Here is a 13,809-nt window from a genome sequence, read left to right on the forward strand (position 1 = left end):
ACACACACACACACACACACACACACACACACACACACACACACACACAGATGCCACTACACACCCATAAGAATGGAAAAGTTAAAGACTGACAATACCAAGTTCTGGAAAGAATGTGGAAAACAGCTTTCAGACACTGCTGGTGGAAATGTAAAATGGTATAATCACTTTATAAAACAGTTTGAGTTTCTTAAAAAGCTAAATATACACCTACCATGCCATCCAACCATTCCACTCCTACTTACCCACAAAAAGGGAAATATATGCCCACATAAAGACTTGTACACAAACATTCACAGCAGCTTTATTTGTAACAAAAACTGGGAATAACCAAATTGTCCATGAATAGGTGAATAAACAAATTGTGGTAGATCATATAACAATGGAATGCTTCTCGGCAATAAAAGGAATGAACTGATGCATGCAACACGGATGAATCTCAAAACAATTATGCTGAACTGAAGAAGCCAGACACTCCCTCTAAAAAGAAAAGAGAGTACATACTATAGGATTCAATTTATACAAAATTCTAAAAAACACAAACTAATGTAACAGAAAGCAGGTTAGTGGTTGATTGGGAATAGAGGCAAGGAAATTACAAAGTAACAACAGACACTTGTAAAGGTGAAGGCTATACTGACTATCTTGCTTATGATGATGGTTTTACAGGGGTAAACATATGCCAAAGCTTTAAACTGTAGTTTAGTACATGCACTTTATGTCAATTATACCTCAATAAAGCTGGAGTTTTTTTTACTTAAAAAGTTGTATCTTTCAGAAATTTTCTGAAGATAGGCAAGTACACATACAGCATATTCTTCATTTTACACACAAGATTATACAGGTTAGGTATCTTCCTTTTCTCAGTTAACATATGCAGACATCAGACATCTTTCTGTATTAGAAGAAATGGTTTATCTTTAAAAAAAAAATGGTGCACATAGTAAGGATATACCATGAATGATGGGCATTTAGGTTATTTCTAATATGCTATTATAATGCTGAAATGAACATATTTTGCATATACTTGTGACCATACACACACAAGCAAAGGATGCAGGTGTTTAAAACTTTCATTTATACTGTCAGATAATCCTCTAAAAAAACATCTCAGGGGGCACCTGGCTGGCTCAATCAGTAGAGCATGTGATTCTTTCAAGCCCCACTACTGGGTGTAGAGATTACTTAAAACTAAAATCTTAAACAAAAAAACTGTCTCAGAATCTACATCAAACTGTTGGAATTAATAAATTAATTTAACAAGGTCATGGAGTATGAGATAGTATACAATAGTCAATATTAAGCAGCAACAATATGAAAATGAAAAAAATTAAATACTATTTACAATAACATAAAAAAAAAAAACCTAGGAATAAGGCCAGTAAAAGATATCAGACCTCTCTACAAAGAAAACTACAGAATTGGAAAAAAAAATTTAATCTAAAGAAATGGAGGAATATACTCTGTTCATGAATCAAAAGACATAGTTGTGTAAGGATGTTAATTCTCTGAGCATATATTTATGGAATAAAATGCTTACCAAAATCACAACAGGTTTTGTTATTGCTGTTCTACTAGTGAAATTGACAAGCCGATTCTAAAATATGTATGGAAATGCAAAGAGCCAAGAATAACCAATACAGTCTTGAAGAGCAAAAAACTGGAGGATTCATGTTACCAGATACTGAACATAAGTGTACTGGCACTAAGACAAATAGACCAACGCTGGCGCTTCTGAATATCCATACAGGAAAATATTACTTTTAACATCTCCCTATTACCATATACAAAACAAATTCTAGGAGATTCCAGATCTAGATGTGATAGGTCAAAGCTTCTAGAAAAAACACATAAAAGATTAATGATCTTGAGGTATGCAAACCGTTCTTAAATAAAACCTATAAAGCACTTACCTTAAAGGAAAATATGGATAAATTAGACTAAATTAAGATCCCGTTTGTCAAAAGACATCAATATAATGAAAAGGCAAGGCATAGGATGATAGAAGGCAACTGCAGTAACAACCCCAAAAACGTACCCTATTCCTATGCAGATTTCTTACAAATCAATAAGAAAATGACAACCCAACAGAAAAACAGGCAAAAGAAGGTATTTAAGAAAAGAGGATATCCAAATGTCCAGTAAACAGATTTTAGTGCTCAGTCTCATTAGTCATCAGGAAAATGCCATAATGACCACTACATATCCACCAGAAGACTACAACTAAAACCAGTGACCATACCAAATGCCACTGACCATGTGGAGCAACTAGGACTCTCACACTGTTGGTAGGACTGAAAACAGCACAACTACTTTGGAAAACTGTTTTTGCATTATCTACCTACGAAAGCTGAACATACGTATTCCCCATAACCCAGTAAGTCCATTCTCAAGTATATATGCTACATTGATGCATACATGTAAATGCCCAAAGAGATGTACAATGTCCATAACATCATCACTAGTAACATCCCCAAATTGAAAATAATCCAATGTCCATCCATAAAATACATAACGGTATACTAATACAACAGAAAACACACTATTATTCAGGATATTACATTACTATTATTACATGGAGTAATCTCACAGAATGTTGAGAGGGGGGAAAATGCTGTATGATTCTATTTACATCAAGTTCAAAAACAGGCAAAACCAAAGGCTATGATCAAGACACTGGTTTCAGTTGGAGTAAGGGGAGAACTATATGACTGAGAAGGGGGCATGAGGGAGTCTTCTAGGATGCTGGTTTTGTTCTATTTCTTGATGCAAGTGATGGTTAAACAGTGTATTCCCTTTGTGGAAATTCATTAAGCTGTAGGCTTTTGATCTAAAAGAATGCCGACAGTATAGGAGAATGTTTCTCTACATACAATTTACATATAGATTATTCTAGAAATCTAATCATCTTTGCCAATTATAATCTTTACCAAAGGAAAATTAGCATCTCTTAAATGTTTTGACTAACATTTTAAAGAGGAACAAGGTTGGGGGGGGGGAGGGATGCTCTTAAAGTTGTTTCTTCCTAGAATTCCATCAAAAGCAAATTCTGAGGGGGCTCAGCAGTTGCAAAGACCTGTTATCAAGGCTACAAATGTGCTATTAATGGAAAGGAAGACTTAGATTCTGAAATAAGCCCTATCCCAAACCTGTAAGCACCAGAACTTTAAATAGCAAAAAAAGGGTCTTTGTGAAAGACCTAGAAACAAGCAATATAGGGTGGAAGCAGGACTGCCAAGAGTTTCAACACAACTGGAAGCATGGTCAATGGCAGCTTTAGAAGAAAGTAGCCCCCGAACAGGATTCATACTGCCTGGGTTGTGCAAGTAACACATTACTTCAATTATGAAAGAAAGTAAATGTCCAAAGAGCAAAGCACTTTTTAAGAGTAACAGTTTTCAGCCCTCCCTTATACATAGCAGACCTGTACCTACAACCTGGCACAGTCAGCTGATCATACAAGAGTGCCAACCCAGGGTCTTCCCTAAAGTAGTAACTGAGACAGCACAGGGCTCACCTCTTCATATATTACAGCTTTTGAAAGGCGTTTATCAACTGAAAAACAAATGATCTCAGAAAGGTTAAAATGTATTTTTTAAATGATCACTGTAAAATAGAGAAAACACAGTATTTCAATAAAACATTAAGAGTTTTGATAAAGAGCAAAAAGATAGAATGGCTTAATGGTTAAGAACACAGCCTCTGTAGTCATACAGACCTAACTATTAATCCTGTTTGAATACAGTTAGCTGTGTGGCTTTGGGCAAGTTCAACTTTTCCCTGGTTTACTATTTGCAAAATGCAGGTGACAACTCACCAAACTATTATTTATGTGCTAGATCACAGACACTGTTTAATAATGAGCACAGTGCCTGCATACGGCCAGTACTAAATACTAACTGCATATTATGTACCAACTACAAGATTAGTACCTCAAATGACATATATATAGCAAGACAGGGTTAATAATTACCATTTCCCAAACAAAGCAAGATTCACCTTTAAAATGCCATTTTTCAGGGCCCCTGGGTGGCTTAGTTGGTTAAGCATCCGACTTCAGCTCAGGTCATGATCTCACAGTTCAGGAGTTCAAGTCCCACAATGGGCTCTTGCTGTCAGCTCAGAGTCTACAGCCTGCTTCAGATTCTGTGTCTCCTCTCTGCCCCTCCCCAGCTCATGCTCCTCCTTTCTCTCTCCCTCTCTCTCCAAAATAAAAAATAAATGAAACGCCATTTTTCAGCATGCTCCAGCTCCTATAGTCCTACAATCATTAGTATAGCAGCCAATTTGGGGTCTTCCTTATTAATAGCTCTCAAAGTGGCATTTGTCTGAGGCAGAAGCCAAGTTAGATGTTTTTACATTTATTCCATCACCTTCCCCTTACTATGATCTGACTTAAAGTTCATGCTTATCTTCCTAGAAGCAAAATATAACTCTGGAGGATTTGCTTTTCTGGCCATCGGTTCCAGAACCCAAGCATAGATACACTCATTGGTGCTCCCAACGTTTTAAAAAAGCTTTGGGTTTAAAACATCTTTTTCAAACCCAAGTATGGATATAGACACATATTTAAAAAAAAAAAAACAAAAACACTTTGGGTTTAAAACATCTTTTTTCAAAGCAAAGCACTAAGAATTATAATTGAAACAAATTGCACTCGAATTGTAATGGTAACTCAAGTTTCTCTTGAAACCAACTGATCCTAAGAGCATTCAACCAAGAGCTGAAACAACTCCACCTTTCCAGACCACAGATAGAAGTGGAAGCGATACTGTCCTTACAAGGGCTGTCCCCTTTCTGCAGTCTTCCCTGTCTTCCAACTTCTGACAGAGATCCAAAGACCTGTACCCATCACCACAACCCTTCCCAAGTGCCTTCATTGGTTTTTCTCTCCGTATCAAGATCATCACATTCTTGAGCATGCTCCTGGCATCCTGAGTTTGTGGACTACATTATATAATGAAGTCCATCCACAGAACCAACTAGAGAACGCTTTTAACTAAACAAACTCATGTGATGATCTAAGTTGACAAACATCACCTCCACAAGCCATGCCATGTTGTAAATTACCTATGTGTTTGACTCAAATCCAGGCATTTGTGCATTCGTGTTTAGTATGGGAACAGACTACAAAATGCTGAATGCCATTATCTTTAACAATGTGTAATAGAGGGGTGCCTGGGTGGTTCAGTCGGTTAAGCATCCAACTTCAGCTCAGGTCATGATCTCACAGTTCGTGAGTTTGAGCCCTGCGTCAGGTTCTGTGCTGACAGATCCTGGAGCCTGCTTCAGATTGTCTCCCTCTCTCTCTCTCAAAAATAAACATTAAAAAACTTTGTTTAAAAATGTGTAATACAATTTTATGAATTCCTTCAGTTTTGATCTAGATGCAGCAGGCAGTTGGCCACTTTGCCGCTGGAAAAAAACAAAAAAATCAACCTGAAAATCTCTTGGACGTAACCCCAAATGTCTCCAACTATCTAATGGAGGAGCATTAACACAAAAATCTTAATTACTTATTCTAATTATGGGCATACACATATATTTTCATAAGATAAAAACTACTAAGACACATTACTATTCTGTTAATTTCCTAAGTCTTCTCTACCGAGAAGCCAGGATATATACACTTGTGGTGTCAACACCTCATTTAGTAGCAACAAATCAAGTGTGATGATGGAGCGGATATTCTTATACTGCTGATAGGGAAGAGGGGGGCTATAAAGTGGCACGACCCCTGTGGAGGGAAATGGACAATATTTACCAGTAGAAAAGTTAATGTTCTCGGACAAGGAAACCTAGAAATGTATCATACAAATACACATGCAAATATTTAAGTGCAGTTACAAGGATATTTAATGCAGCACCATTTATAATAGCAATGCTGGAAACAATCTGAATGTCCAAAGGGAGTCAACTAGTTAAGAAAAGATCAGGAGTACATCCATGTTACACTGTCATTCAAATTAAATCTAAATGCGGAATACAGAATGATCTGTATTAGCTAAATACCTATACACGCTGTACAGACTATTTTTTGAAAAAAACTACTTAACACTGTCTCTAGTAAGGGGAACGGCTACAGACTTCTACCACGTGTACATGTACTACTGAGAACGAAAGTATTTTTTTTTTCAACGTTTATTTATTTTTGGGACAGAGAGAGACAGAGCATGAATGGACGAGGGGCAGAGAGAGAGGGAGACACAGAATCGGAAACAGGCTCCAGGCTCTGAGCCATCAGCCCAGAGCCCGACGCGGGGCTCGAACTCACGGACCGTGAGATCGTGACCTGGTTGAAGTCGGACGCTTAACCGACTGCGCCACCCAGGCGCCCCGAGAACGAAAGTATTCTTTTCTGCTTCTGCCACTGACCTTTGGAGTGGTAGTGGGGGCTAAGGTAATTTTACTTCAGACTAAGTAAGGAGGATTATTTGGACACATTCAGCCTTATTTAGTTGTATAACCCAAAATTCCATGCTAGAAAATGATCCATAATTATACCTTAAGTATGAATTTGTACTTTTATGATTAAAATAAATACCGTGTTGCTACCTGGTTGAGAGGACAGTAATGAAGTGACTTGGTGTTTCTTAGTGTTCTTCACAACCAGGTTACAAGTAAAAAAAAATTTTTTTCTAAAAATACACATCATCTATGGGGAAACAGACAAGTGATTTACGAAGAAAAGGGAGGGGAGACCTTTCCACATTCAGGAAAACAATACTGTCAATGTGTTTGGACTAGAGATTTTATTTTAGAAAGATAAAGGATGGAGGCGCAATAATATTTGGCATTTTTAATTTAGGTTTGTTTTATTTAAGTTTAATGTTAATTCCATGCTGTGTTTCAGTAAGAACAATACAGATTCTGTATCTGTGGCTCCAGTCAGATATCCAGTAGTACAAATTAGCTTCAAGTTACACATACTGAACAAAAGAGGTTGAGCGAGCGAAGTAGGGACGGGGGGGCCCGGGGGGGAGAGGGAAGGAGAAGAAACAAAGAATTGAACACGCATGCAGGCTTTTCCATACCACCTTCAATGCTAACCTGCTTTAGAGGGAGAGTAAAAGTAGGCAAGAATGAGCAGCCACGGATTGTTGAACTGTTACCAGCACCATGCTTTTCAGCAACATTTCAGCAGAGTTTGAAACACTTTTTACAGCAAAACCATTACAACTCTCCGAACAACTTTTAACCACCTCAAGCTAACACCCAATTAATTTTAAACATTGGTATAAAATTCAATTTAAACAATTAGAAAAAGGAAAAATACCACAATGCCTCATAGTGTGATTAACCTCTCTCTTAGATGCTCACGTCACCTAGAAGTCTAATAGCTTTCAAATATCATTTCCATTTCTAATGGTGATCTTGCCCCACCTGGCAGGAGACAATACAGTAATGCTGAAAAAGCCTCTATGCAGTCCTGTTAGTGTCTTAAAGAACCTAAAAGCTGGGACCAGTAAAATCCACAGAAATTCACTCTTGCCTTTAAGAACTTTTGAAAACGGTTTAAAAAAAAAAAAAAAAAAAAAAAAACCAACAGGGCAGGAACCTAAATTCTGAGACCAAATGTAAAAGTCAGATTTGGTGGTTCTCAGTGACAATGGGGGAATTTCCAATGGGGGTGGGATGGGAAGGAATGGGGTGGTCAGAGATGGTTTCTCTTGTTGGCTTTTATGTCTCACTGATTTTCATCTTCCACATCCTGCAGCGCTTCTTTATTCTGCTCTTCACCTACAAAGAAGAATGAGTTAATTATTGCATACTGACTAGTCAGGCTGTTGTGGTCACAAACAAAGGCATCATTCCAAGCATAAAGACTCCTTATATTTGCTACAATTGGTATTAACCACAGACAGGCAAAAGACTTCTACCACCCTTAACACCTGAGACCCCTAAGCCAAGAGGTGCTGCTGGACCATGGTCCTGAATGGTAAACAGGATGAAAAAACTGATGCGCACAGTAAAACTAGTTTTATGCTAAAATAAGCTCTTGAAAGTAGACAGCCAAGGTAACCATAACTATTAAATGATTTTCAAGCTTTCATGTATATCTTGGGTCAAAATACTCTTTCTCAATAACCTCACCTCTTCAAGAGACTCAACAGTACTTTATAGTTGTTGGTTTTTTTGTTTTTTGTTTTGTAAAATCTACCCACAAGCTCCATGAGAAATGCTTCAATAAAGAGAACTGAGCAGTAAAATGCTCCAAAGGAGGTCTATAGTTTTAGAGGGAGAGTTTTGCTTTTTAAGGTATCTTACATTTTGTATCTTAGCCAGTCACACCAAACCATAAACCAAATTCCTTACTCCAAAGTGAAACAGCATGCTCAAAGTAAACCAGACCACTGAGGTTATTAAAGAAGGGCATTTGGACCAGTTCTCTCATGCCATTTTTCTTTTCCCTTAAAACATGATAATCGGCCTCGGGAGTTTCAACTGCACTATGACATGCAATAAAAAGCCAGCCTATTCACTGGAGAATCATCTACCTATTAATAAGCATTAAATAAGTCACAGCCATACTAAAGAGAACATGCAAGTTTTTGCTAAAATAAAATAATAAAAAAACAGGTAAAAGTTACATTCTTTTGTGCTTTAACAAACCACTACAATTCCTATGTAGTTACTAGTTTGAATCAAATTTCAACAGGAAAAAATAATACCAATTAACTAATCCAATAATCATTCCAGTTCAGACAATCCATCCATTCCCATTGCTTGCTAAATTAGTCAGGATGGATAAACAACACTAAGACCGGCTGACTACCGACATGAAGCATTTACCCTAAAGAGTGTTTTTAAACAGCCCTTGATATGATAAACAATAAATGCTGTCATGGCAACAAGGATTAGGTGAATGTAGTTTTAGAACATTTATAATTTTCTTCTCTAACAGAAATGTTTGATACTGATATGTGACTCTTAAAAAGTACTTAAGGTACATAAAGATTTTTGACTCATATATAGAAAGTGGACATGCAAAGACAAAAAAACATTTACCGAGGAAAGAAATGATGGACCACCCAATCAATCGTTCCCAAAACAATGTATTCAAACTTAGAAATGATAGGAACATTCACGCTCATTTTTAACAGCAATACACTGCCAAAATATGGTTAACATACAACAACAGAACACACTCTAATTCACTTATAAGCAACCATTAGATTTGCCAAGAGTTCCAAGTAACTTTGGCATAGAATATTGTCAGATGAGTCACACCCAACCAGAGGTAGACAAGGGTAGCAGATCATAAATGTCTTAGAAGATTTCACATCCTAGAATGTAGAACAGGCAGTTTTGTAAGCAAAAGGATGATAATATATGCAGGCATGATTAGTGAAGAACCAAAACTAAAAAGCAGAATTTGCTGTGCCATGATAATGACTTACAAAGTAGAGTTTTTAGGAAAGGAAGAGTTGGATTTTCCTTTAGGAATCTATATTGTAAGGAGAAAGGGAGGGAGAACAATCATATGAAAGCAACATTACAAGAAAAATAAACCAAGACAGCAGGACAAAAGAAAACATCAATGATTTAGGGGAATCAGATTTTGGTCTTTTTACTTTGTATAAACTTCATTCTACAAAGTTATCTGTTCCTTTTACCTTTAAAAGGATGAAATAATATCCTCTTAAAAGGTATACAGAAGAGGAAAAAATGTTTCTTTGGGTATGTATTTCTTTGCCCATTGTTTCTTGATTTTGAGGGAAGACAGGAATAAGGCAGAGAACACACATTTTTTCTATAGACTTGTGTATGAAACGTCCTCTGAACACAGATTAAAAGGACTGAAATCACTTAATGAGAAAAAGTGGTGATCTGTTTACAAAGATGTTCCAACACAGAAGTTAACATATTCTGCAGTTAAAAAAGTATAGAAGCATCTCAATAAAAGCTTGTGAAACACATACATTTCTTCCTTCATAAAAAAATTAAAAAGGAGAAAACTGATGGTCCGCTAAATCCAACATCCTGGAAAACTGCCAATTCCATGACTGCAATTCTGCATGGATTAAGTCACAAAACCAATTTAATAAAACATGTAATACTATACCTTTTAGGAAAATGGCAAATAAATTACTAGTACCCACAACAATTTGTAAATTCAGATAATTTGTTAATTTTACTAAAAATGTCACGAGACTACTAGAATTTTTTGCTGTTAAACTAGCAAGTTTCATCATTTCAAATACTGTCTTTAATGAAAATTAAATGAAATCTCTTAAATGAAAATTAGTCTGTCACAACCAAATTTAATCAATTATTCAGTTTACAAAGTGGTAAGAATTGAAGCAACTGGATTTAACTAAGATTTACGTAAACCTGTTTTAGGATTAAAGAGAAATCTATGCTGAAATGTAATAAAACATCTCTGTACAAAGAACCTTTGCAACTATGAAAAGTAAGTAGTTTCAAGAAAATATCCTATTGTAAAAAGTGATCTATTTCATAAAATGCTTGATAACCAAGGAAGAGAGTATCTTTGGTTTTATATAAAAACAGAACGGAAAAACATAGTTTACTTTGATTTATCAATTACTGGTTATCAATGATAAAGTAGAAAATATAAAGTTCAGGGGAGCTTGGATGGCTCAGTTGGTTAAGTATTCGACTCTTGGTTTTGGCTCAGGTCATGATCTCATGGTTTGTGGGTTCAAGTGTAGAGCCTGCTTGGAATTCTCTCTCTCCCCCTCTCCCCTGCTTGTGCTCTCTCTCCCTCTCTCAAAGTAATTAAACTTAAAAAAATTTTTTTTAGAGAAAATATAAAACTTTATTTCTGTTTAATTCTGTAATCTAGCAATCTTAGTTATAAAAGCTGGCATAAAATGTCTTTTAAAAAGCAATGTTTCAACCCAGGTCACCTTGTTTGTTATTTTCACCCTCAGAAAAATGTCCCCAGAGGTATATACCTTACTTGGGTCAACACCGCTTACCAAACTCTCCACATGTTTCCTTTTATCCCCTCAAACAGATACTAGTCTTCTCTGAGCTGAGGGTGACTATGAAGAGTCCACAGCTGTTTGGTCATTCTTCTGAGTAGTTATTGTTTAGAATACAACAGAATTTTAAAGCTGGAAGGAACCTCAAGTCATTAGTTCAGAGATGGTAAATTGGTTTTGAGTGCCAAAGACTGGTAGCAGTTGCCTGAAGTGCTGTGTTCAAAAGTAATCTGTGGCACTGTCTGGCTTTGCTGGAAAAGTGTGCAAGCAGGTCACACGTGCCACACATCTCAAGCCAACCCTAGTCAAATATCTAAATATTTCATAGACCTAGTGAGCTTTAAAGCTGAGTCACCTAATTCTGACTTTAGTACCTAAGATAAGTCTAAAATCTCACTCTATCAGTAAGGACATTTAAAACGAAAACCCATTTTCAGAGGCACTTTTAAAGAAATATAATGCTTCCAAAGACAGTACAGCATGCTGGTGTGACCAACAGACTACAGTTAGCCTCAAGCAATGCAACCTATATGTTTCATTTTGGTAATATACTCTTATAGGATCTGCAGTTGATATTGACAAACTTTCTTTTCCCCATACCACCACCAACTGTAAAGCTATCTCATAAAATGGTCATGTCACACTTGTTTTTGCACCCTGTGCCCTCCTCCCCCTGACTCTTCAGTGATCTATCATGGATAAAATGGATTCTCTGGAATAAGCACAACAAAATCTCCTTTAAAATCAACAATTATGACAAATTTTGGCATTTAGAATTTTAACCCCCTGGCCCAATCACAAAAGTAAGTTTTGTAAAATACTAACTATAACTGAAAACTAAAACCAGACATCTTAAATAAGGACTAATGGCAAGACAGGACATTCCATTTGCTCTAGAAAATCTTCTTTAGATAAAAGATTTCCACACAGAGAAGACGCTTCATAAATATTTACTGACACCATCCAGTTTTAACCTGAGGATACCAGTCGGCCAAAGTAGTGATCAGGACATTCAAATACAATTATATTCGATCTCTAAAATTGAATCTGAGGAAGATAAAATGAACTGCTTCCTCCCTCAATCTTCCACAACAGTGAGAGAAGTTAGCGAACATTAGAGGCAAAATTTTTAAATCTTCGAATACAAAAAAAGATCCCCTTTTCCAAACAAGTCTTTTACATTATCATACAGCCCAAAACGGAAAACTGTAGTTTTGAGATCATTTGCTGTAAAGGCAATAATTAAAATCTGATACTTTGTGGACGATAGGCTGAGTCTAAATTGCAGCTTAATGTGAAAAAATGCCAAGGAATGTCTAAGAGTAAAAAGACCCAACAACTCAAAAAGATGCATTCATTAACTTCCAAGTTTCCTTACCATCACCCTGCATGTCTGAAGTCCATAGTGTCAGATTATCACGTAACAACTGCATGATAAGTGTAGAGTCCTTATAGCTTTCTTCACTCAGCGTATCCAGTTCTGCAATTGCATCATCAAAAGCTGCTTTTGCCAACCTAAAAGCATTTACATAAATGTATTACAAAAATAAGCCCAAAAACAGAATTAGAAATAACATGTTAGAAATCAATCTTTTTCTTTAGTTATCCCACAGTATGTAATAGTGACACTGAGTAACTTGGGTTTAAATACCAAAATAAAAGAAAAGCAAGTGTAACTGATAAAAATTAACTTTCTATTTAATTTTGTAATGTAGCAAATTTGGAGGTAGTAAAATTTTTGGAGCACTACTTATTCTTTTTTTTTTTTTTTTTTTTTTTTTTTAAACATACTCTCCCCTCAATGTGGGGCTCAAACTCATGACCCTGAGATCAAGAGTCATCTTCTCTACCAGCCAACCACATGCCCCTGGAGCACTGCTTCTTACTATGCTTAACAAGCCTATCAGTAAACAGAATACACAAACCAAATTCTATCCTAAACCACCGCCAAAATACATGCAATATAAAGGTATTACCAAGTTCTAGTCAACAACTCACTTAGACAGTATCTCAGTTTAATTTCAATAGAATTTAATGTTAATAGAAGCGGTGGGGGGGGGGCAGTATAGAACCCACAGAAATGTGATCATATAAGCCATTTGCTGCAATTTAAAAGAAATAAAATCAACATTTACTGAGTATGGTATATAATGAGCACCAAGTAAAGCAGGACACTGGTGGAGAAACTGAAGAAAAAGACGATCTCAGTCCACAATGAACTTAAAACATCTAGGAATAGAAGACTGACACATAAAACTATTATAAAAGAAGTATGCTACTCTGGAGAAAGTGCTTCGGAAACCCTAGAGGATGAGGAAATGGGGATGGGAAGACAAATTTGAACTCATCTTCAAAGTAGGAAAAGAGCATGAATGGCACGCTTAAGACTAAAGCAAATGCGTAATAACAAAGACATGGATAAGACTTAAATCAAAGTGATGTGTGGGACAGCCTAAACTAGAGAATAACAATGAAAGAGCACAATACTATTAGCTGACAGATAGTTATAACTTCTTCATTAAAACCTGTATATGTTTGGACAAATTCAACTAGGCATTTAGAATGCTTTTAGATGAATAAATAACGGTTTGCATTTAAATGAATCTACCTCCCATCAGGAAAATCTCTCATGGAATATCTATCTGATTCCTATATACTCAAGAATACTTTAAGTTACAAACAACAAATACATTATTCCAATTATGACGTACCTAAAATGGGCAAATTCACAAAGACAGAGAGCAGACACTGTGAAGGGGCAATAGTGGGGGGGGATATGGAGAATGAGTGGTTAGAGTTTGTTTCTGGTGATGAAGTTTTAGGAACAGTAGTGACAGTTACACAATACTGTAGGTGT

The 13,809-nt window shown here is 36.3% G+C and overlaps 1 protein-coding gene across 3 annotated transcripts in view; it reads right to left on the minus strand.

Moving 5' to 3' along the window:
* Positions 1-6,733: 6,733 nt before the first annotated feature.
* The window catches only part of YWHAE (tyrosine 3-monooxygenase/tryptophan 5-monooxygenase activation protein epsilon), a 53,827-nt gene continuing 46,751 nt past the window's right edge, over positions 6,734-13,809 (minus strand). For 2 of the 3 annotated variants that reach the window (XM_040455471.1, XM_040455472.1), the window contains 2 exons: positions 12,331-12,467; positions 6,734-7,740 (listed from right to left, as the gene is read on the minus strand). In XM_040455471.1, the coding sequence (XP_040311405.1) occupies positions 7,688-7,740; positions 12,331-12,467 (190 nt within the window). In that variant the 3' untranslated portion in view covers positions 6,734-7,687. Of the gene's footprint in view, positions 7,741-9,401; positions 9,449-12,330; positions 12,468-13,809 lie in introns of all 3 variants that reach the window. The other variant, XM_040455473.1, reaches the window with a different exon arrangement.

The sequence above is a fragment of the Herpailurus yagouaroundi genome, unplaced genomic scaffold, assembly GCF_014898765.1.
Source record: "Herpailurus yagouaroundi ecotype Mexico unplaced genomic scaffold, PumYag 215, whole genome shotgun sequence".
NCBI lineage: Eukaryota > Metazoa > Chordata > Mammalia > Carnivora > Felidae > Herpailurus > Herpailurus yagouaroundi.